The sequence below is a fragment of the Ammospiza caudacuta genome, chromosome 16, assembly GCF_027887145.1.
Source record: "Ammospiza caudacuta isolate bAmmCau1 chromosome 16, bAmmCau1.pri, whole genome shotgun sequence".
Lineage (NCBI taxonomy): Eukaryota > Metazoa > Chordata > Aves > Passeriformes > Passerellidae > Ammospiza > Ammospiza caudacuta.
Genome location: NC_080608.1, coordinates 14,977,568 through 14,998,415, shown reverse-complemented (window position 1 = coordinate 14,998,415; position 20,848 = coordinate 14,977,568). Strand labels below are relative to the sequence as shown.

At 46.0% G+C, this 20,848-nt stretch overlaps 1 protein-coding gene across 1 annotated transcript; it reads left to right on the top strand.

The window, feature by feature from the left end:
- Positions 1-4,103: 4,103 nt before the first annotated feature.
- Positions 4,104-15,781, top strand: LOC131564700 (ovoinhibitor-like). Its single transcript, XM_058815246.1, has 16 exons — positions 4,104-4,265; positions 5,054-5,073; positions 5,861-5,994; positions 6,145-6,205; positions 6,693-6,826; positions 7,271-7,328; positions 8,318-8,454; positions 8,845-8,905; positions 9,627-9,763; positions 10,231-10,291; positions 11,957-12,090; positions 12,167-12,227; positions 13,504-13,640; positions 14,589-14,649; positions 15,017-15,132; positions 15,588-15,781. Exons 1-16 carry the CDS (start codon positions 4,211-4,213, stop codon positions 15,631-15,633), a joined length of 1,413 nt encoding a protein of 470 aa, XP_058671229.1. The 5' UTR covers positions 4,104-4,210; the 3' UTR covers positions 15,634-15,781.
- The last annotated feature ends 5,067 nt before the right edge of the window (positions 15,782-20,848 follow it).

Here is a 20,848-nt window from a genome sequence, read left to right as displayed (position 1 = left end):
TGATGTCTGCTCACTGATTCCAGCTAACACCATGTGCAGGGACATCTACATGATTTCATAAAAGCAGTGCACAATTTGTGGCTTAAAATAAATTCTTGCAAATGAAAATCAGTGCACTTGAAAGCTACTATGATTTGTAGTGATTTCAGGTATTTAAGTTTTCAAATAATGACCCCTAAAACCTTCATTAACTGTGCTTGAAAAGCAATAAGCTGATGAAGACTGCCCCAATAGCCTCTTCTGTCAGTATTTGAGCACCTTCTAAATTTCTCCTGCTGCCAGCAGAAATTACCATCCACAAAAATCACAGCTGGTGATAAGGGATCGTTAATCAGATTCTGAGCCCATCTGCTGAGGAGGCACAGGACAGGGACTTGCTCAAGCTGCCTGGGCTGCTGTGAGCAGCAGGGCTGGCTCTGTCCTGCTCCCAGCAGCCTGCCTGCTCGCTCTGCTCTTGCTTTCAACCCCCTTCTGCAGGTTGTTCCTAGGGCTGCCTGGTGAGGAGTGTCCCTGGTGGCACAGCAGAGCTCCAGAAGGATGCCACACATCGCTACTCCTGGGCAGGAGGAGGTGAAGGCTCATGAGGTGCTGGAGATTTACCACTTTTTCTTTTCTGTATGCTCCTGGTTGCCCTTTGTGTTCCCCTTTAAAATGGTAACGAGGCCAAGCCAGTCCTCTATGAAACTGGAAAGGTACCAGAGCTCTGGAGACTCTTGGGTTTGCTGTAAATTACACTTTATTAAGGGTGTTGCTTGCCAATAACCACAGACCCCATGTGGTTCACAGCAGTTCCTGAGGTTTTGCAGAACTGGCATTATGAACTGACTTTGGTCTCCAGCCTCTCAATGCCATTGGATTTTGAGCTAAAATGCCCTCTGCAGGAACCTTAAGTGCCTTAGTATTTTTTCCTTCTTTTTTCATAGAAGGTGTCAGGAGCTTATGCAACTTTTCAGGGCACACAAGTGCTGCTCTTGGTAGAGAGTGAGGACTGTTGACTCTGGCAGATGCCTCAGTAGACCTTGAACTCCCTGTGGTATTTTTCAGTCCTCTGTCCATTTGGAGCCTGGGAGCTCTGCCCAGCAGCTCCCCAGCCACACTGAGGGAGAGCCCTGGCATGGCTCCATGGTGTGCTCTGCCCAGGGCATCTTTTTCAGGCTGCCACAGCAGACAGTACTGGAAATCCTGCAGTTTAGGGGCATTTGCTCCTTTAAGAACTCGGTGAATTGTGACATGGAGAACTTGATGCTGTTTGTGCAGGGAAGCTCCTCTGGCTCTGCTGCAGAGCTCTATTTTCTGGCTCTCCCTACATCCCTGTGATGCTTAGTCCCACCACACAACTTCTGCTATGGGTACCTGGGGATTTCAATGTTATTTGTCCTGATTATCATAATTTCTGCTCCATGGCCCATCTGCTTTCACCCTGGGGACTCATGAATGGGCCTCTCTCTTTTCTCTTTCTAGGGCTTCTGTTTGGCAGCTGTTAGAACATCTGTCTTTCCCTGCAAGGCTCTCCCTACTACAGGGAGCTCTTCAGGCAATTTCTTTGGGATCTCCCTGCTCTATTCTGCTGCAAGATCTCTCATTCTGCCCACTGCAGCACAAAAACTTCCAGTGCTTTCCTTTGCATGAAGGGTGAGTAACTCCATGTAAGTTGTTCACTAAAAACAAGATGCAACTGTTTGAAAATTAAGAATACAGACCCTTGATGTAGAAGGTCTCAAAAGAAACACTTAGTCCTGGGTGTAGTAACAACCACTCCCGTGGTTTGAGGGTGGGAAGCACGAACAATTTCTGCACATATTTCTGAAGAAAAGATGAGTTTGCTTTGTTGCCTTCTTTTCTCAAAGGGGTTGCTTCCTTTCTTAGCCTGTGTCAGTGAGATTCTGCAGAGATGGAAACAGATGAGTCACCGCTGGGACCAGAGGTAACCTGGAGAGGCAGCAGAAGAAAGGGGTGGAGTGCTCCTGTCCTGGGCTGCTCAGCCAGGTGGGATTTGCAGCAAAGGAAAATAAACAGGTAGATGTCAACACAGCATCGCTGCAAGTGGGAGTTGCACAAGCAGAAGGGTGTAAATGCAACCAAAGGTCTCCCTGTCCAGCGTGGGTGGAATGTTCTGCACCTGCCTCTCTGCTCCTGAAAGGCTCTGTCCTAAGGGAAAAGTTCCTAATTCCTGGTGGAAAAAGCTTTGCTGGATCACTCTCTGTGAAGCTGGCAGCTCACTGGTAGGGTCACAGCATGGATCTTCCTTGTGCACAAGGCAGGAGCCCAGAGCTGAGCTCTGTGTGCCTCAGCTGACGCAGGGGACAGCAAGCACGTGCTGTAGCTGCAGTGTTTTCTAAATCCAAATCCCTTCTCTAGATCCTCGACAGGTGTTTGCTCTTCTGTCCCTTTACTCTGTCTCCTATTGCAAACTACTTCCCAAATTTAATAGCTTGGTTGGAAGAGAATTACTTTGCTCTTGACAGAACATGCTGAGTCAATCCACTTTAACTGCAGATTTGGTTTGCAAATAATATCTCCTTTCCGATAGGGTTCAGGTGTCATCGCTGTGGACATTGGCAGGAGTTTGCTTGACCATGACAGCTTTTACAGAGCCTGGCAATTAAGTTGTCAGGAATCATTTTCCACTGCCAGGAAGCATTAATGGATCCTGGCCTTGGCTGGAATAAGCCCTGGGAGATGGATATTGTAATCGGGATGAGAAGGGGTCCTTGTAGCCAAGGTCTGGAGTCCTGGACACTTGGTGGAACTGAGATAAGGGAAAGGTCAGGAAACACAGGGCAGAGCATTGGGGGAAGGAATGAAAATGAGGAATATGAACAGGGACGCCATCCCTCGTGTTCCTAGCAGAGCAGGAAACGTTGGCATTTGGAGAAGTTTTAGTTTTGCAGATGCACACTGCAAAGTACTAATATTAGCAGAGCTCCTGTATATGAAAGCAAATATTTTTCCACTAGGTAATCCCTAAAATTGTGTTGTTGTGGATTTGCTTTTCAAGTGAGAAAGATGTTGGAATTTTCCTTCTCTTGGAAAATAAAACTCTGATGATTCAACACAAGCTTGCTCTGTTTAAATTGTGTCAAAAAATAGATCTGCAAGCAAGGATTTTGATTACCAAATACAGAATTTGAAAAATGATAAGTTAGTGAGAGATTTGGAGAATTTAGGATTCCCATCTGAGGAGCCTGCAATTGAGATTAATCCAAAGAATTGCCAAAAATCTGCTTACATAAAGGACAAAAAAGCATTCAAGGCCAATCTAAGTTCCATTACCTGAATAGTGGGCAAACCTTGAGGAGATATTTGAAGAAAACTGAAGATATAAAGCGTAAAGAGATAACGTACACAGTGAATTTTCAGGAAGCAAACCATGCGTGGGCTAATACCAATCTCTGCAAAGTTGGCTGACTTCCTAGGTAAAGGAAGTACAGTACATCTAGTCTGTGCAGACATTAAAGGCATTTGGCCTGCTGCCCTGGGGGATGGTGTCACTTAGGCTCAGTGAGGTGGGTCAGGCACTGGCCATGAGGGAGGTGGTAGCAGATGAGCAGAAGGTGCCATGATAGTTTTCAGTGAACAGCCAAAAAAGATGGATTTTTAGGACCAAACTTAGTATTTTTGCTCCTTGCTGTATTACAGGAAAAGTTGGCACGTACAGCAGAGCATTGCTGAGTTTTTTAAACATGAGAAGAGCAGGATTCCTCCTGCAGAGCACAGGGTGACCTTCTGGGCTCAAATTGCCTGGGCTCAAACTGGGCTGAAATACAGCGGTGAAGAGTACAAAACCTCCCTCTGAGGTTAAATAACGGGGGGTTTGGCTATCAGTTGGCTGCTCAGTTGAAAATTATAGCTGAGGAGAAAGTCCTAATTGCATTTAGGTGGGCACAGGGGAGATGTGAGCCTAGGATGAGGGGCAGCCCAGGCTGGGCAGAGCGTGCGGGAGCAGAGGGGTCCTGGCAGGTCCCCGCTCACCTCGAGGCACACGAAATCCCCTTCCTGGCACACAGCCTTGTATCAATCATTAGCCAGACAACCAGAGCTGGGTAAACACGTTTTTGGCTTTGAGTGGTGATGACAGGCTGGGAGCATTACCTAATGAGGTGGGACCACTTGATAGCGTGGTGTGCTATATATTCCTGCTCCTCCCTGCAATCTTCCTCTCCCGCACAGAGAGCAGGCAGGCTGCACTGGAGGGGTGTCCCTGGCTGCCATGAAGGTGACAGGACTTTTGGTGAGGGCAGCTCTTGCCCTTTGCTGCTGCTTGGGTGAGTATTCACTGGGGTACTGCAAAGATCGATCTGGCAGAGTCAGAGTTGAGTTTTCATTTCAGTAAAAGCCTTTGGGTCTTGCAACATGGAGGAAAGCCTTGTTCCATGAAGAAATAACCTTCCTGAGAGAGCACAGCAGGGAAATTAGGTTTCAAGATTGAGGTTTCAGCAAACACCATACAGCTGTTATCTTCTTGGTTTGTAGGAGCAGTTCTAGTGCAGGGTAGGGACTTGCACGTGGCAGTCCTGTGTATACAGGCAAAATAAAACTGTAAAAATGGCATTATTACCCATGTGAGCAATATAGATGCAAACTTCAACCTCTAGGTTGAAGAGTAAACTCTCATTGCACTGGGAATTTACTGTGCTACTCCTGGTAACTGAGAATGATGTATTTGGAGATGGACAGTGCTGGTGGCAATAATTGTCTTGAACATGCACGTCCAAACTTTTGAAAGTTTTGAAACATAAAAGTCTCTTAGGAGAGATTAAAATCCAAGAGTATAGACTGTATCACTTACCTGTAACATTTTAGGAATGGATAAATATATGTGCTCTCACAAGGTTCATCTCCCCTCAGAAATACAACAAAACTGTATTTACTAACTTTTAATACATTCTATGGCCGTTTACTGGAATGTTGTAAAACTCCATGTTTTCCTAAAGAAAATAAGTGAGTGTTAACTAATCACTGAATTTACTTGTTTCATGAAAATATTTACATATGTGTTCTCTGCATATTAATAATTTGGGGTTTTTCTTCTGTCTCCATTTTTTTATTTTAGGTACTGCCTTTGGAGTTCAGGTGAGCTACACATCTATTTGTTATGTTCTGTTCAGGCTTCTGGTAAAGTAGAAGCAGTATGTAGCTACCCAGCACATGGGTTAAACCTAGTGAAATCTTTGCAGTTAAAATAATATTTCCCAGTGCATGGTTGAACGACATTTCCAATTTCACGAGAAAGTAAAAGATCCCCATTTTTTGCAATATTTTCGGTTCATTAAATAAAATGAAAAAACAAGAAGTAATTGTACACTCTTATTATATTAACTCTTAGGCATAATTTAGTTACTCCCAGCCAAAGGCAGTAGCTTGCCTCCTTGTGAGGAAAACTGTCTTAGGATGACACGCTCGAAAACATCAAACACCGTGACTCTGATAATTGCTTCCATACAGCAAGGCGCAAAGATTTCCTTGCATAAATGTCTCTACCTATATCACAGAGAGAAAACCAGCAGGGCCTGAGCTGTGGATTTGTCTGCAGGTTCCTCCCACGCAGCTAGGAGCCTCCCAGAACTCTCTGGAGTGCAGCACGATCTGGAAGGATCCGCTGCAGAGCCGAGGGGCTCCCAGTTACCACTGCCTTCATTAGGCACTGTCTCACCCACAGCCAGCCTGCCTCCCTGGACCCCGGCAGAAGTGCATAATCAGAAATTTCTGTAGGGAAGATTCCCTCCTCCTGATTGCCTGAGCAGATTCCCAATAATGGCTCTAATTTGCCTCCCAGCAGCAGCTGCAGGCATGGTGGTGGTGGGAGGATGCTGGGGGGTTTCATTACAAAATCGGGGCTGATTCTGAGCTGCTTCCACAGATTGACTGCAGCAAGTACAGTGGCATTAGCAAGGATGTGTCATCCAGGATGGGTTGCCCAAGGAACTTCGATCCAGTGTGTGGCACCGATGGCAACACGTACCCCAACGAGTGTGTGATGTGCCACTTCAACATGTGAGTCTGGCTGGGAACCCCACAGGGGCAGGGGTGGCAGCTTTGTACCCCAGGGATGAGGAGCATGTGCCTCTGCAGCTGGGTGACAACAGCACCAGCCTTGAGGTGATGCTGTTCCTTGATCCCTGACATAGCTCTGCTTCCTTCCAGGCAGCACAGCGCCAGCGTGGAGAAGGAGCACGATGGAGAATGCGACCCAAAACCTGTTGTGGTAAGACAAAGTCTGTAATGGGGACAACTCAAACACCATGCAAATGTGAGACAGGATGTGCACAGCTGGTCTGCACAGCCCAATATAAAATCTGGTGATAACTAAAGCTGAGAGGGTTTTTATAGGTTATCTGATACCATCTCTGTTATTTTCTACTTCAGACTTCAAACCTGTCTAATTGGGAATAAAATGAAAGTAATGCGTTGGCTGAAGGTTGGATCTCACCACCTGGATACCTCCAGTAGGACCCTACGAAGGACCTCACAAAACCCAAATCACAGTCCTTCTTAATATCCCATTTGTTTTTGTTTTTATTGGGAGAGAATTCCCACAGAATTTCTGGTTTCTGCTTTTGATAGTGAAATTGGTTTGATGCTGGATTTGTCCCCAAAGGCTGAGGGAGAGTGAGAAGGCTATGTAAGAGTGTTATATTTCATATCAAAAAAGTGTGGGTTTTTTTCTCTCTCTATTCCTGCTATTTTTACAGGTTGATTGCAATAATTACCGTAGAGCTGTGGTAGATGATCACGTCCTGGTAGCGTGTCCAAGGATAATGAAACCAGTCTGTGGCTCAGACAGCTTCACTTATGACAATGAGTGTGGGATCTGTGCCTACAATGCGTAAGTTGTGTGCATGGAATGTTCTTCTGGATAATCAGCAGGTTGAGGCTCTCAGAAGCACCTCTGTAAAATACCAGTTTCAAGGCAGGTGTCTCTGTATGTCTCCTTGTTTCTGGCTTCTCATGATTCTTCAGCCAACTTGAGTTTTCTTCCCCATTTCTTTGTCTGTGCTCATTAAGGGAATCACAAAAAGTTGCAGAGCAGAGACATGAACAGATCAAAGTGTTGCTTGTAACACCTAATTATTCCTAACACTTAATTCCCATGGGAGAGGGGAATATCTGTACTGTTAGCAGCTGCCATCTGCAGGGCACATTCAGAGAATTCAGGCAGTTGTAATGTCCCACAGGGAGGGTAGGACCCTGCTTTGCTGTCCCAGTGGCTGCAGGGTCATGGGGAAAGTAATTCTCAATGCTCCCTAACCAAAGCTTTTCTTCCTTTCAGAGAACATAACACCAACGTTACCAAAATACATGAAGGGCCCTGCAAGGAATCTGTTGCTGTAAGTGCAATATAAGTCAAAAATCCATCTCTTAGGGCTGCTGATAAAATCCTGAGGACCTCACAGATTTTGCTAGGAAGCTGAAAGAGGTCCATAGGACAAATTGTACAAGGGTCCAGTCCATTATTTGCTTTTCTGCCTGGTGGGGGTGGATTTGGCATCCTCTTTGCTCCAGAGAGAAGGTCACCCCATGCTTACCACACCAAACTGAGGAAAGAGGAAGGAGATGGATATAAGATGAGGAGCTGACTTGTGTCCCCAGGAGGAGGTGGAGGGACAGAAGATTTCTCTGGCCAACATGCTGTGCAGGTCGGCAGTTTTCTCTCTGGAGACCACAAGTGTTTCCACCCTCAGCAGTAGGGATTCAAAACTCCCATGCTGGTTGTATTCACAGATGTAGTGAGACTCATAAGAGCCCTAACCATAAATATTTATAGAGCATAGATTATTGTATCTTTGTCTGAGGCCAACAGGCTGATGCCTCAGAAGGAGAAGCTTCTGTATTTTAGCACTAAAATTCTGGGATGTAGGAAGTCCATTCTCCAACAGGTAGATAACTATTCTTTCCTATCCTTTCAAATCCTGTACTGAACTACAGGGAATCTGATGTGAGAAGTAATCACAGAGTTGGAAAAGTGTGGAGAAAACCAACACAAACTGAAACAGTATTATTCAGATATCCAGCTGTTGAAAAATGTTTCTTACTAAAAATCAAGATTTTTTTTTTTTTAATGAGACAAGACCAAAAGTTTAGCACATGTTCTTGTGCCTGAAGGATCTCTTCTCCAAGACAGTCCTTTTTCTTGACTCCTGGAGAACTAGGATAATATTCAGAAGTGTAATTTCTTATTGGAAGTTTAGCTTCAGTGTAACAGGGCTTTGTTCTGTTACAGAAACAGTTGAGGCTGAAATACAGAACAAAAAGTTTTTGATCCAAATTTCTTGCATAGCAAGGGCTCCTCCAGAGTGATCTGTCCTTATTTTGCCAGGTTGACTGCAGCAGGTACCGAACAAAAACCACCGAAGATGGAAAAACCCTGGTATTCTGTCCAAGGGACCTGAACCCAGTTTGTGGCACAGATGGCACCACCTACGACAACGAGTGCGCGATCTGCGCCCTCAACGCGTGAGTGCCCTGCCCTGAGTGCTCCTCTGGGTGCCCAGCACTGCTGGGCAGTCTTGAGACCTGTCCTGCTGCATTTCTGATCCTGCCTATTTCTTCAAGTCTCTTAGAAATGGGATGGTTTTGGGTTTGCCTTGAGTTTCTTTCTGGTGCCTTCTGTGTGCTCACAAAGAGTCATAAGGCATCTCCTTGGATGAGTCTGTGGGCTGGGCAGAGGAAGGAACGATTCAGAATATTGCTTTAAATTGCACATTGTAAGAAGGTGAGATGGGCTTGGTAATGAGTGAATTAGCAATTCTGAACACTTTTTAAAAGTCTGAAGCCACAGTTTGCTTCATTTTGCTCATGACTTTGACCAAGAGGTTAAGCATTTATTTTGTTTCCCTCTTCCAGGGAGAAAAGGACCCATGTTGGCAAAAAGCACGGTGGACAATGCAGAGAGAAGACTGATGAAGTAAGTGTTCAGTATATGGTTACTCCTCTTAGCTGCATCAACTCAAAGGTTCCCTGAGGTGACATCTACTCTGAAATTGAGCTGACCTGAGGTTTGGCTTTCTCCACCTGTCTATAAAGTCTTGTCAGCTCCTTGTGTTGAGGATGCTGACAAATCCCACCTATCCTGAGGCAGGTGTCCTCTGGGCCCTGCTTGCCCAGGAGCTCTGGCAGATGGGCTGGATGAGAGTTATGCACAGTCCTCATGATGAATGCACACCTGCAACAGCCTTTGGGGTGGGGACATACTCTGACATGTGGAGCACACCTGAAATTTTGATTGGAATGTACAGCTGCTGTGTAGGACATGCTAACACACAAATGTGGAAGTCATTCACTTTGGGCTTTGATCTTCCTTTGATGATGCCCTTCAAATGCAAAGTCCAATTTCTTTCACTGCGCAATTAAAAAGGGGCCATGTTTTAAATTTTTTTTTTCTTTTCTGACATATCTTCTAGTGGGGACTGACCAAGGTGCTTAAGCCAGGGATTTGGCACTTTGCACACAGTGCTGTGTAGTTCCCCCATGTGAGAGGGTTCAGGCAGAGCTGACTCAGCCTGGTTTAGTAAGAACTGAGTTGTGGCACTGGTGCTGTTAGAGACACGGCAGGAGGTCATGATGGATTTTTTTTTTAATTGGAGAACAAGGTCTTCCTCACCTTTGATGCTGCTGCTTTTTTGTAGCTTGACTGCAGCAAATTCCCAGCCAGAAAGGTGAAGGGTGGCAAAGACCTGGTGAGGTGCCCCAGGATCCTGCTCCCGGTGTGCGGCACAGACGGGTTCACTTATGACAACGACTGCAGCATCTGCGCCCACAACGTGTGAGTATTGCAACAGGACTCTCTTCTGGAGTGGCAAGCCAGGGTTAGTGCTCCAGATGGCTTTTCTTTTGGTACTAATCTATCTGTGCTCCTCTGAAGGCCTTGTCACCTGGATTTTGTTCCCTGATGCTCTTTTTGCTCCTTGGGGGAGTGTGGGTGAGCCAGCTCTCAACCTGAGCACTCTGTGAGGGCTGGGATATTTAGGCAGGAGAAAAAGTGGATGGGACTGAGGTATTTGGGCAGAAGAAAGAATGAATGGAGTTGTTATATATCACATAATGAGGAGAACTGACTGGTCTGTTAGCACTTAGAATTACATTTTCTAGTGATGGGGAGAAGCTGGTTCATGAGGCAATCAGATGCCTCCTTTATCATATAGTGGTTATGGGTTTGGTTTGTTATCTGTGGCAACTGGGTGTCCCACGGCTCAGGTGGTGAGTGTGCTGACCCCAACCTCTCCCTTTCAGACAATATGGAACTGATGTTAAGAAAAGCCACGATGGAAGGTGCAAGGAGGAAAGCACTCCTGTAAGTGTTCTTTTAGCTGTTAAATAAGCACCATTCAGTCTCTCTGCAGTGCCCAGAAGGTCCTGGCTGGGCTCAGTGCACCCAGGGATGGTGCACAGGGCTCATGCTGATGCTGTGCTTCTCCTCAGCTGCTCACAGCTGACAGTGTGCTGTACAGGAGGGAAAGAGAGGATGAGCTCAGGCCGGGACTTCAGAAACAAAATGTCCCAGTACTGCCAATCTCTGAACAGAAATCATCAGAGGCAGCCCAAGAGCCATGCAGCCCATTTTAGCACAGTAGGAGAAGAGGCAGAGAGCTGTGTTAGATATCTGTGTATTTATTCAGTGCTAGGATTTCCATTGCACTAGACAGGCAGGTTAAAAAAATCCTTGTACTCTGGTCAGCCAGGACAAATCTGCTCTCAGGTATGTGTACAGAAATAGCTTTATTATCCTGCACAGTTACAATATGTGCTGATAATATCCCAACACATTTATTCTGCTTATGCAGAGCAGCTCTGAAGCACCAAAAATAATTTCATGCATCCTGAGGGACTGCAATATATTTTCTGTAGAAAAGGCATGTTAAAATGTGGTCTTTGCTTTAATTTGTTCTTGGACCACATGGGAAATATGGATAATAAGAGACAGTGCATTGGGGAGACTGTGAAAAATGACAATGAAGTGTCAGTGATGCTTAGCTAATGTAGAGTGATTTCCAATAGGTGTTTGTCTATTGATCTTCAAATATTTAACCATTAGATTTTATATATGGTAAATATTTTTGCAACAGAAGTTGGTGAAACACTTGCTGCTCTTGGAAATGCTGTAACAAAATCTTGGGTATAGTAAACTGTGTCAAGCTGCACTCAATGTCAAACACTTTAAATCAGGTTCCTCAGGCTGAGTTAGGGTATGTTTAGTTTAGAAATCAGAGGGAAAAACATCTTCAGTGAAAGTCTTGTCAGTAATTGGAACAGGCTGACCAGAGAATTGGTGGAATTCTCTTCAGCTATTTCTTGGAGCTGATCAAAGGGCATGTGGAAGTGGAACTTGGACATATGGTGAACATGGGGTTCTGGATTAATGGTTGAGCTTGATGATTTTAGAGGTCTTTTCCAATCTTTATGATTTTATGAATGCTGGATTTAAAACTTGTGTATGTTCTGATCTAGCAGAATAATCTCTTTTACCAGCTGTTCCCTCTGCTAGCAGAAAACACAGAACTACAATTAGATAATTAATTTCTAATGCAAGTCTAAACTTTAAAAACCCTCTGATTTTCCCCTGACAAAAACCTCTAAAATCAAGAAGATCAGAGTGGGCAGACTGTTGCCCTGTTCTTCTAAGTTCTTCCAAGCCTTCTGAGGTTTACATTTTTCTAATGCAGTTTCTCACATGCTTTTCATGTAAATAATGATTGTTTTGCATTCTTTTCTGGAGGAAGAGAGAATTGATAGACTTTTAGTTTGACCAGTGTGGTTGGAGAGGTGGCAATTTCATCCTTCAATCCATGGTCACTTGTTAAGTTCTATAAATATCGGAGTTCGGAAATAAGCTGCCCCTTTTTTACCTTAGACATCTCAGTGTGTGCATGTCATTCATTAGGTGTTGTGCTGTGACAGGCAGACTGCAGAGGGGACTCTGACCCCAAAAGTGACCATGGTTGCTGTTTTACCTGCCCAGGTTGACTGCAGCACGTACCTGAGCGGGGCCAAATCCGGAGAGGCCATCGGGGCCTGTCCCTTCATCCTGCGCGAGATCTGCGGCACCGACGGCGTCACCTACAGCAACGACTGCGCCCTGTGTGCCCACAACATGTGAGCCCTGCAGGACCCCCCCGAGAGCCACACTGGGGTATTTGCTGAGCATTCTTAACTCTGCTTTCTCTTCCAGCGAATATGGAACCCAGGTTGCCAAGAAGCACGACGGAAGGTGCGTAGAGGAACCTCCCCAGGTAAGTGACACCCGAAGGAAAGGAAGAGTTTGAGCAGGTGCCAACTGCACAACCTGAGCAAATGCTGGGTGGCTTGGGGGGCGTAGCCTCCACTTGTGCTGCCCTTCCTTCTGTGGGTGAATATCACCCTCCCATGAGCAGGAACATTGTGCACTTCCTGCACAATATCAGGGAAAGAAAGAGGAGAGGACAGGTGAGGGTTGAGTTATGAGACAGGGAGATGATAAATGATTAAAGACTTTACACAGAGAATCCTTTTCCCACAGCACTCAGTCATAGCTGCTGCAGGAACTTAGCAGAATGTTTTGGCAATATGGGCAGGGGATGCAGAGGGCCCAGGGAACCCAGTGCTCTCTCAATGCTTATGTTTTACAAAAGGATGTTTTGCAAAGATTAGAAAATTGCCTGTGTTTTGAATGCTGATACCTAAGGTATCAGGGGATTCAAACCCACCTCTGGTTTTTGGTTTGGTGTAGGTTGGTTTGTTGTTTTTTTTTTTTGGTAAATTCAATGTAATCTAATATATACCAACATGAATCATGTAAAAATACCAGATTAGCTATATTTGGCCAGCTCTAAACCATTTACTCTCACTGGGGAATAGAAGAACAAAGCCACCTCATTAGCATGTGTTTGAAAGAGTCAACATCCCGAGTCAGATATTTCATTTCTATACAAACAAACTATGAAATGTCATTCCTTTGTTTCCCGAGTACGCTCTGTGCTCAGGCCGGTTGAGATACATAAATCAGGAATGAGGAGTTCACACTGGAGAAACTGGGAGTGCTAAAACACAAGGCCAGCTCCTCAGCTGACGTAAATCAGCTTCCACTGCTGTCAGTCCTGCTGGCAGCTCTCAACACTGGGAACCATCCCATTGCAACAAAAGACCTGTCAGCACATCTCCCTCCATTCTTGTGGGCCTTGAAAAACACCTTGGTCACAGCCAGCCCCCTTGCAGGAAGTGCATAAATTGTGCCATTTTGATTTACAGATTATTTCTGAGCTGCCTTTTGTAATATCCTGGTGGGTTCAGTAAGGTATAGGGGCATAGTGATGAATGCAGGGCTCAATGAGTAATGTCTACCTTCCAGCCTTGATTCAGTCTTCTCCAGGGAAGGCTGTGAAAGGAAATTGCTGGTTTTCCATGAAGAATGAGTTAATATATAACCACAATTTGTCATTTGGCAGAGGCATAAGCAGGGGGGATGTGTTGGGGGCTCCCTTGCACAGAGCAGAGCCGTGGCAGAGCCTTTGCTGTCCTTGTTTTCCCCAGCTGAACTGCAGCCGGTTCCCCAGGAACACGATGGAGGATGGCAGGGAGCTGATGGCCTGCACCATGATCTATGACCCTGTGTGTGGCACTGATGGTGTCACCTACGCCAGCGAGTGCACCCTGTGTTCCCACAACCTGTGAGTGCTCCTCTTCCTCCCTGTGTGCCCACAGCCTGTGAATGCTCCTCTTCCTCCCTGTGTTCCCACAACCTGTGAATGCTCCTCTTCCTCCCTGTGTGCCCACAGCCTGTGAATGCTCCTCTTCCTCCCTGTGTGCCCACAGCCTGTGAGTGCTCCTCTTCCTCCCTGTGTGCCCAGCACATGTGAGTGCTCCTCTTCCTCCCTGTGTGCCCACAACCTGTGAGTGCTCCTCTTCCTCCCTGTGTGCCCAGCACATGTGAGTGCTCCTCTTCCTCCCTGTGTGCCCAGCACATGTGAGTGCTCCTCTTCCTCCCTGTGTGCCCACAACCTGTGAGTGCTCCTCTTCCTCCCTGTGTGCCCAGCACATGTGAGTGCTCCTCTTCCTCCCTGTGTGCCCACAACCTGTGAGTGCTCCTCTTCCTCCCTGTGTGCCCACAACCTGTGAGTGCTCCTCTTCCTCCCTGTGTGCCCACAACCTGTGAGTGCTCCTCTTCCTCCCTGTGTGCCCAGCACATGTGAGTGCTCCTCTTCCTCCCTGTGTTCCCACAGCCTGTGAGTGCTCCTCTTCCTCCCTGTGTGCCCACAACCTGTGAGTGCTCCTCTTCCTCCCTGTGTGCCCACAACCTGTGAGTGCTCCTCTTCCTCCCTGTTTGGCTCTGTGCGAGCTGGGTGATCTGCAAGGGCTCTCTCTGAAACCTTTGCTGAAAGGATTCTGTCTGTCTGCCCCCGTTTTCCTGCTTGCCTTCCTCAGTGTTTGATAGGGGTGTTCAGCCCCACAGAGGGGTGCACAAGGGGGGACAGCGTCTGGTCTGTGAGGGCAGGTTTTTGTTAGTGCTGGGCTGGGGAATCTGGAAATGTCTGTGACTCCATGGGAGTGAGGTTTGTTCTTGCTGTCTGGCTGTAACAGGGAAGGCTGTGGTTAATAACAATCTCTCCTTCCTCCAGGGAGCATCGGACCAACCTTGGCAAGAGAAAGAACGGGCCCTGTGAAGAGGATACTACAAGGGTGAGTGGGAAAGGATGGGAATGAAGAATGAAATTCAGTGTCTGTTACACTCCTGGGGGACTGTCTTCTGCTCTGGGCTACAAATCAGGTGATGGTGCTGTGCACACCTGAGGAGAACCCCTGGGAATTTCACACTACTCATAAAACAGCCAACATCCATCGCACTGCTCTGCAATAAAACAGCAAGAGATGTGGCAGTGAGCAGAAACAGTACAAGATCACGTCTGCCATCAGGAGGACTCTTGGAGTTGGTTATGATGATGTTACAGCCGGTTTCATTTCTCACTGGGGTGTCATTCCTTATGCTGGGGCGGGGTCACAGTTTGATCTCAGGCACAAGGACTCAATCCCTACCTTCTGTGTGCAGGCCCTTTGCAAGGACTTCAAAGAAGTCTCTGTTATGTGCACCATGGAATTCATGCCCCACTGTGGCTCTGATGGCAAAACATACAGCAACAGATGTGCTTTCTGCAACGCCTACCTGTACGTATAGGAGTGAAACCTTTCCTTTCCTGATTGATTCCTGCACCTGTGTGAATGCAGGGCTGTCTAATCATGCCTTCTGTCTAACTGCTTGGGGCATATACTGGACATTTACAGGTTTTTTGCATTGTAAGGGAAATGAGAAGGGCCCATTTCTGTGATCTGTACGTGGCCTCCTGTTTGTTAGCTTTAAAAGTATTTTATTGATTTTCAGCAGCCCTCAATCTGTTCCACAAGCTCACAAGGGTGTGTGGAAATCACTTCACCAAACCAACTGGATTGTACCAAATGAATGAAACCAATAATCTTTCCTTAAATGAGGATAATGAAAGGGAATATTTGGGCTTTTAAGACTGTTCTTTATCTCCAGTCAACCCTAAGCCAATGCTTGGGACAGTGAAATGAGGAAAGGGGCATCAGCCATGTCTAATTCTCCTCTCTCCTTTTCTCACCAGGGAAAGCAGGAGAACTCTCAACATCATGAGCTTGACTGAATGCTAAGTCTGTGCTGGACTTCAGCCCAGGAAGACAAACTCCCTTCCACATGTCTTCCCATGGGCTGACCTTCCCCATGAAGTAACATCCCTTCAGCCTGCTTTGTTTCCTTAGCTCCTGAACCACTTGTTCAATAAACTGACTTGGCAACATTCCTCTGTCTCAATGCCACATCTCTTCCCTTCTGCCTCATCTCTTCCCTGTCATGGTTGTTCAGTTGATGGATGTCTATTTTTCTATTGATGTTCTCCACTGCCAACCAATGTGGATATAATTTTCTGGCCATGTGTCAGTGCCAGCCCTGCTCTGGTGAGGATTTGAGGTCCCCTTGGAGCTCTCAGTCCTTTCCTTACTCCTCAGAGTCTTCTTGTCAGTGTTAATGTTATGATATCTCTGTGTGACCTGAGCACAGAGTCCCTCTCTACAGTCAGTACAAGGAGGCCTTTACCTCCAGAGCAAGGTCCACCTCCTCCACGAGGACACGCCAAGGATGTAGGTGGTGATTTGCTCTGAGGAGAGCACTTTTTGCTTGGGCTAGAAAGGGAAATTGGCTGTCTGTGCAAGAGGTGCCTGTCCTTGTTCCCACTTCCTGTGGAGCCTGTCCCATGGCAGAGACAGCAGCTGCTGCCAGGAAAGAGGATCCCAGCCTCTCTGCACTGAATTTGTTCACATGGTCGAGTGCAGTTTAAGGATGTAATCTACAGGAGGGGAATCTTGAGCTCCATTCAGGGTCATAGCAGAAGTGTCCGCTCATGAAATACCTTCATTTATTGATGCAACAGAATATCTCCTGGACAGCTGGGCAGTGATCACCCCTGAGGTGGGGGATAGCCCTGGTGCATCACTGAGCTGCTTTTTAAAGTCATTTGGGAAGGAAAAAGATGCAGATGTTCACTTGTGACCAGTTTTAACCAAATGTATAACAAGTCATAGGAAAAAAATTCTACCTGTTTGTCATTTTTCCTACTTTTTTGAGACCAAGTTGCTCAGGACCTGGTGATATAATTATTGTCGTTGTGGTGGTCTGTATGGGTGGCAGGGGGACCTTGGGGCTGCCCTTCATCTGTTGGCTGTGCCATTGCCTCCACATGAGGTCACCAAAGCTATTGCAAGTCTAATATTTCAGGGATTCTTCTGGACTGCAGTTTGTGCCTCCCTGATTCAATGTCCCATTGTAGTTCACCAGAGAATAACACAATTATTTGAATTGGTTTGGAAAGTCACTCTTTGAATTGTCAGGCTAGAAGAATAGGCTGAAGGCAAATGTTCCTGATTTGGAGGTATTGGGGGTATTGTACCAGGGAATGAGGCCACAGTACCTCTGTGCCATTAGTGTCCATTTTCAGGATGATTTGTAACTAACAATGGCCTATTGTGCTTCTCTTGGGTCCGTGTCCTAAAGCAAACGTTCTTCTGGTTTATATAACCTTTTTGCCATTTTCTGCTCAGGTGTTTTTGCAGAACATGCTGTTTTACTCTTGTTTAAGTGTTACTTGGTTATCCTCAGGGATAAGACCTGGATAAGTTTTTTTTCTTGTGGACTTTGGCAGCCTTTCACTTGGACTGTGCTCTGACTGCTGGCTTTTGCAAGCCTTTGCAGTAAAGCTGTCAAGAGCCAGCTCAATGGCATTATCTTGGCACAGCCAAAGCCTCCTCTGTGGGGCTCATTGTCTGGTGACACCAAAGGCAAACAAGAATTCAAGGAGGCACGAAGTTGAGATTAGGTCAGAGCCATCCAAGGAAGCAGCCAAAGGGGTTAGAGGACAGAGATTTCCACACAGAACTCACCAGTAGGTTTTATGTCGAAGTACATAATGGAATAAATCACTAAAACTGGGCAAGGAAATGGGAAAAGCCTGACATTGGAGTTTAAATATCCCCCAGGCTCAGGGGGTGTTTTATGAGGCAATATAACTATAAAAATAGGGCAGCCTTCTCAGGGACAGCGTGGTTTTCTGTGCCTTGGAGTTGTTTTTCAGCTGTTCCATGGTTACTGACTGAGTGTGTGTTACTTAGATGATTTCTTTCTGCTTTGTATTGGAAATGGCCTCAAGTTGCACCAGGGGAGCTTTAGATCAGATGTTAGGAAAAATTTATTCATGGGAAGGGCTGTCAAGCACTGGAAGAGGCTGCTCAGGGAAGTGATTGAGTCACTTACCCTAGGGAGATTTAAAAGATGTATAGATGTGGTGCTTCAGGACGTGGTTTAGTGGTGGCCTTGGCAATGGTAATGGTTGGACTTGATGATCTTAAAGGTCTTTTCCAACCTGAACAATTCTATGATGAGGCAAAGACAAGCACATTCCAGAGAGAACATTAAATTTTTGTGGCTTTGGAGAGAGGTGGAACAATACCAGGGTTCAAGTGCCACTAACAGCAGCCATGGCTGTGTGGGTGACAGATGCTTTAGTGCTGCTCAGCCTGCTGCTCCATCCCTGCTCAGGTGCAGGATGCTGCAGAGCACTGGGGCTTTCTTACTCACCTTGAGCTGCCTGAGCAGCTTCAAAATAGTCAGGTTTTCTCAAAAACCATTCCACAGTCATGCTGGGAAAGCTTGGTTTTTATCCTGGAAAGAGACACTGAAAGGATCAGCTGCAAGCACGGACTTAGTCCTGCTTTGGTGGACTTTTATTTTTGCTCTCTTGCCATGACCAGAAGCAGCCTTATATCCTCATTCAAGGATGAAGTGAAGGAAAAAAAGGCTCTGAATTTGCAGAGCCTGCTGTGGCTGCAGCACGAGGCATCTGAAATGCAGCTGGTGCCACTCCAGAGGCTGCCTGGCAGCCACAGCCCTGGGGATGGGGATGGAGCTGCCAAGGCTGGACCAGCTCTGACGTGTCTCACACTGCTGACCATCCAGCCTCAGGATCTGTGACCTGTAAGTGTACCAGGGCATATCACAGAGGCCATGTTTTAAAAATATAAATGTCCTCCCTCTTTCCGTGTTTGTCTGACTTATCTTTATAGCGTTATCAATGTTTTCTGAGTCTACAGTCATTTTTCTTGCAACACAAAGAGGGGGAAGAATGAGGTGAATCATTTAAATTTTGATTGGTAAGTGGAATGTAGAAAACAGTACTTAGACCTTTCATATTGAGCTGGGAATTTTTTTTCACCTTTTATCAGCACTCATACATCTGCAAGTTGTAAAAAAAAAAAGCCCACAACTTTTCCTTGAGTGTGGCTGTACCTAAACTTCCTTCAAACCCGTTATCTAAAAATCTGTGCCTTTCAAAATTATGTCTGCTGATAATTTGCCTTGGTTTAGCTATTTTTTCATGTGCTGCATTTGTTAGTGAGGCGTGTGGATGGGCTCAGACACTCTGTCACTCTCTTGAGGGATGCTGGAGAGTGACAAGGCTCATCCCACTGATTTTTAAATATTCATTTCAGAAGAATATTTAAATTATTTTTAAAGCATTTTTATAACATATGTTCCTCAAAAAAAAAAAAAAAAGAAATCCAGAAATAATTATTCAAACTCATTGTATCAATTGCACCATCCTATTTAACTGACAACTGGCAAAGAAAATAGTTTGGGAACTTGAAAAATTTCCTTGGACCTCTGTGTTTAAAGAAATATATAGCCCTGTTATGCACCCATTTCATCCATCAATATGTTCACACTCTGGCGTGTTCATTCTCTTGCTGTAATTTAATGTTTGATACAGTTTTATTTGATTCTGTGCCATGCCCTGGGCTCTGGTTTTGTGCTCTCTGCAGATCAGCGAGTAGAGAGGCAAAAAGCAGCAGTGGAAGGAGCCTGTCTCCAGCTGGCAGACGTCCACACAGCCCAGGAGGGCTTCCCACATTTTCACCAGCTGAGGTGAGGCCCCATGATTTTAAACTTGACATGAAACTGCAAAGAATGAGTGTTCATACAGCGTGCTGCTTCCTGCCTATTTTTCATGCGTAGAAGTAAAACATTAATTTTGTTCAAGCCCCCTGAAGGACGAGGCATGTTTGGATGAATTGCTGTGAGCTCTTTCTTGCATTCCCTTTAAAGCTGGGCTGCTGCCTGTGCCCCAGGGCATTGCTGGGGATGGCCAGTCAGGGCCCCCTGACCAAGTGCTGGACCAGATCCGTGGCACAGATGGTTCCACTTACACCAGTGAATGTGGGATCTGTGCCTATAAAGTGTCATTCTGAAGGAAAGAACATGCTTTCTGAGTGACAGTTCCCTAGCCCCGTGGCCTCTCCCTGTGCTTTTCCAATTTATCCTCCTTTTCTCCATCTCCACTTGCTGTTTGTGCTTGGGGGTAAATCACGAAGATTTAGCTGAGGAAAAAAAAAACAGCTGAAGAAAGTATCTGGGGTGGAAATTCAAATGATGCAGCACATTCAGATGGCAGAGGTTTGTTGACTGATAGGTTTATAATAGTCAGAGACAGTAAAACCCCTTCATTGTTGGTGGTTAACTCGGGTGAACTCCCCACCACTTGCATAATTTGGGAGTTTTATGTACATTCAGCGCTCGTGTCCCTTTGGGAAAATGGTCATACTGAGCCTCTAATGGCAGACTTTCAGAGAACATGGGGCACTCAGGAGCAGCAGTGAAGGCAAAGGAAGCAGCAGCCTGAACTCCCATTGCTCTTGGTGGCAGCATCCCAACGGTGTCAGCCGGGCGCTGAGCAGGCAGCGCAGGATTGGACGTCAGTGATGCAGATACCTTCTGTTGACATTTTATTTGGCAGTGATTTAACACGAGCTTTCTAATATTGCTGTTCTCCACAGGCTGCATTCCAAAGTAGGAAGGGAAGGAGTGCAAAATGATGCAAAATATGAGACAAGTAGGAGAAATATTTCTTTGCTATAGAAGCATTCGCAAGCAGCCTCCACTGACAGCAGCAGGAAAGTGCAGGACCAGAAAAGGAGGCACACAAAGCCTCTGCAGAGATCAGTGCATTCAGTTCTCCTGAGATAAGAATGTTTTGTCAGATTGCAAATGGGGCAGTGCCCAAACCAGGGGATGTAGGGACCCTATGATCACGTATAATATAGCAGTTGTCAAGCATGTATAACTTACTAAGTAAATACCTGGTTATTTTGGGTTGCTTTGCTGCTGCAATAGTTCAGAGAGGGTAGAATTCCTGCTGTCTACCTCAGTTTTACTGTAAAATGGTAAAATCCTGTAATTTGGCATCCTGTGCCTTTCTGTCAGCACCAACTGTGCTTCACCCATGTCCAGATGCAAAGAATCAGCCAGTGGTCTCATTAAAGC

What these genes read in the sequence shown, in the direction of transcription:
- LOC131564700 (XM_058815246.1), top strand. Translation starts at nt 4,211, where the DNA reads ATGAAGGTGACAGGACTTTTGGTGAGGGCAGCTCTTGCCCTTTGCTGC. An exon ending in AGCATCTGCGCCCACAACGT is followed by an intron (nt 9,764 to 10,230) that starts GTGAGTATTGCA and finishes TCTCCCTTTCAG; the next exon opens with ACAATATGGAACTGATGTTA. An exon ending in GCAAGGAGGAAAGCACTCCT is followed by an intron (nt 10,292 to 11,956) that starts GTAAGTGTTCTT and finishes TTACCTGCCCAG; the next exon opens with GTTGACTGCAGCACGTACCT.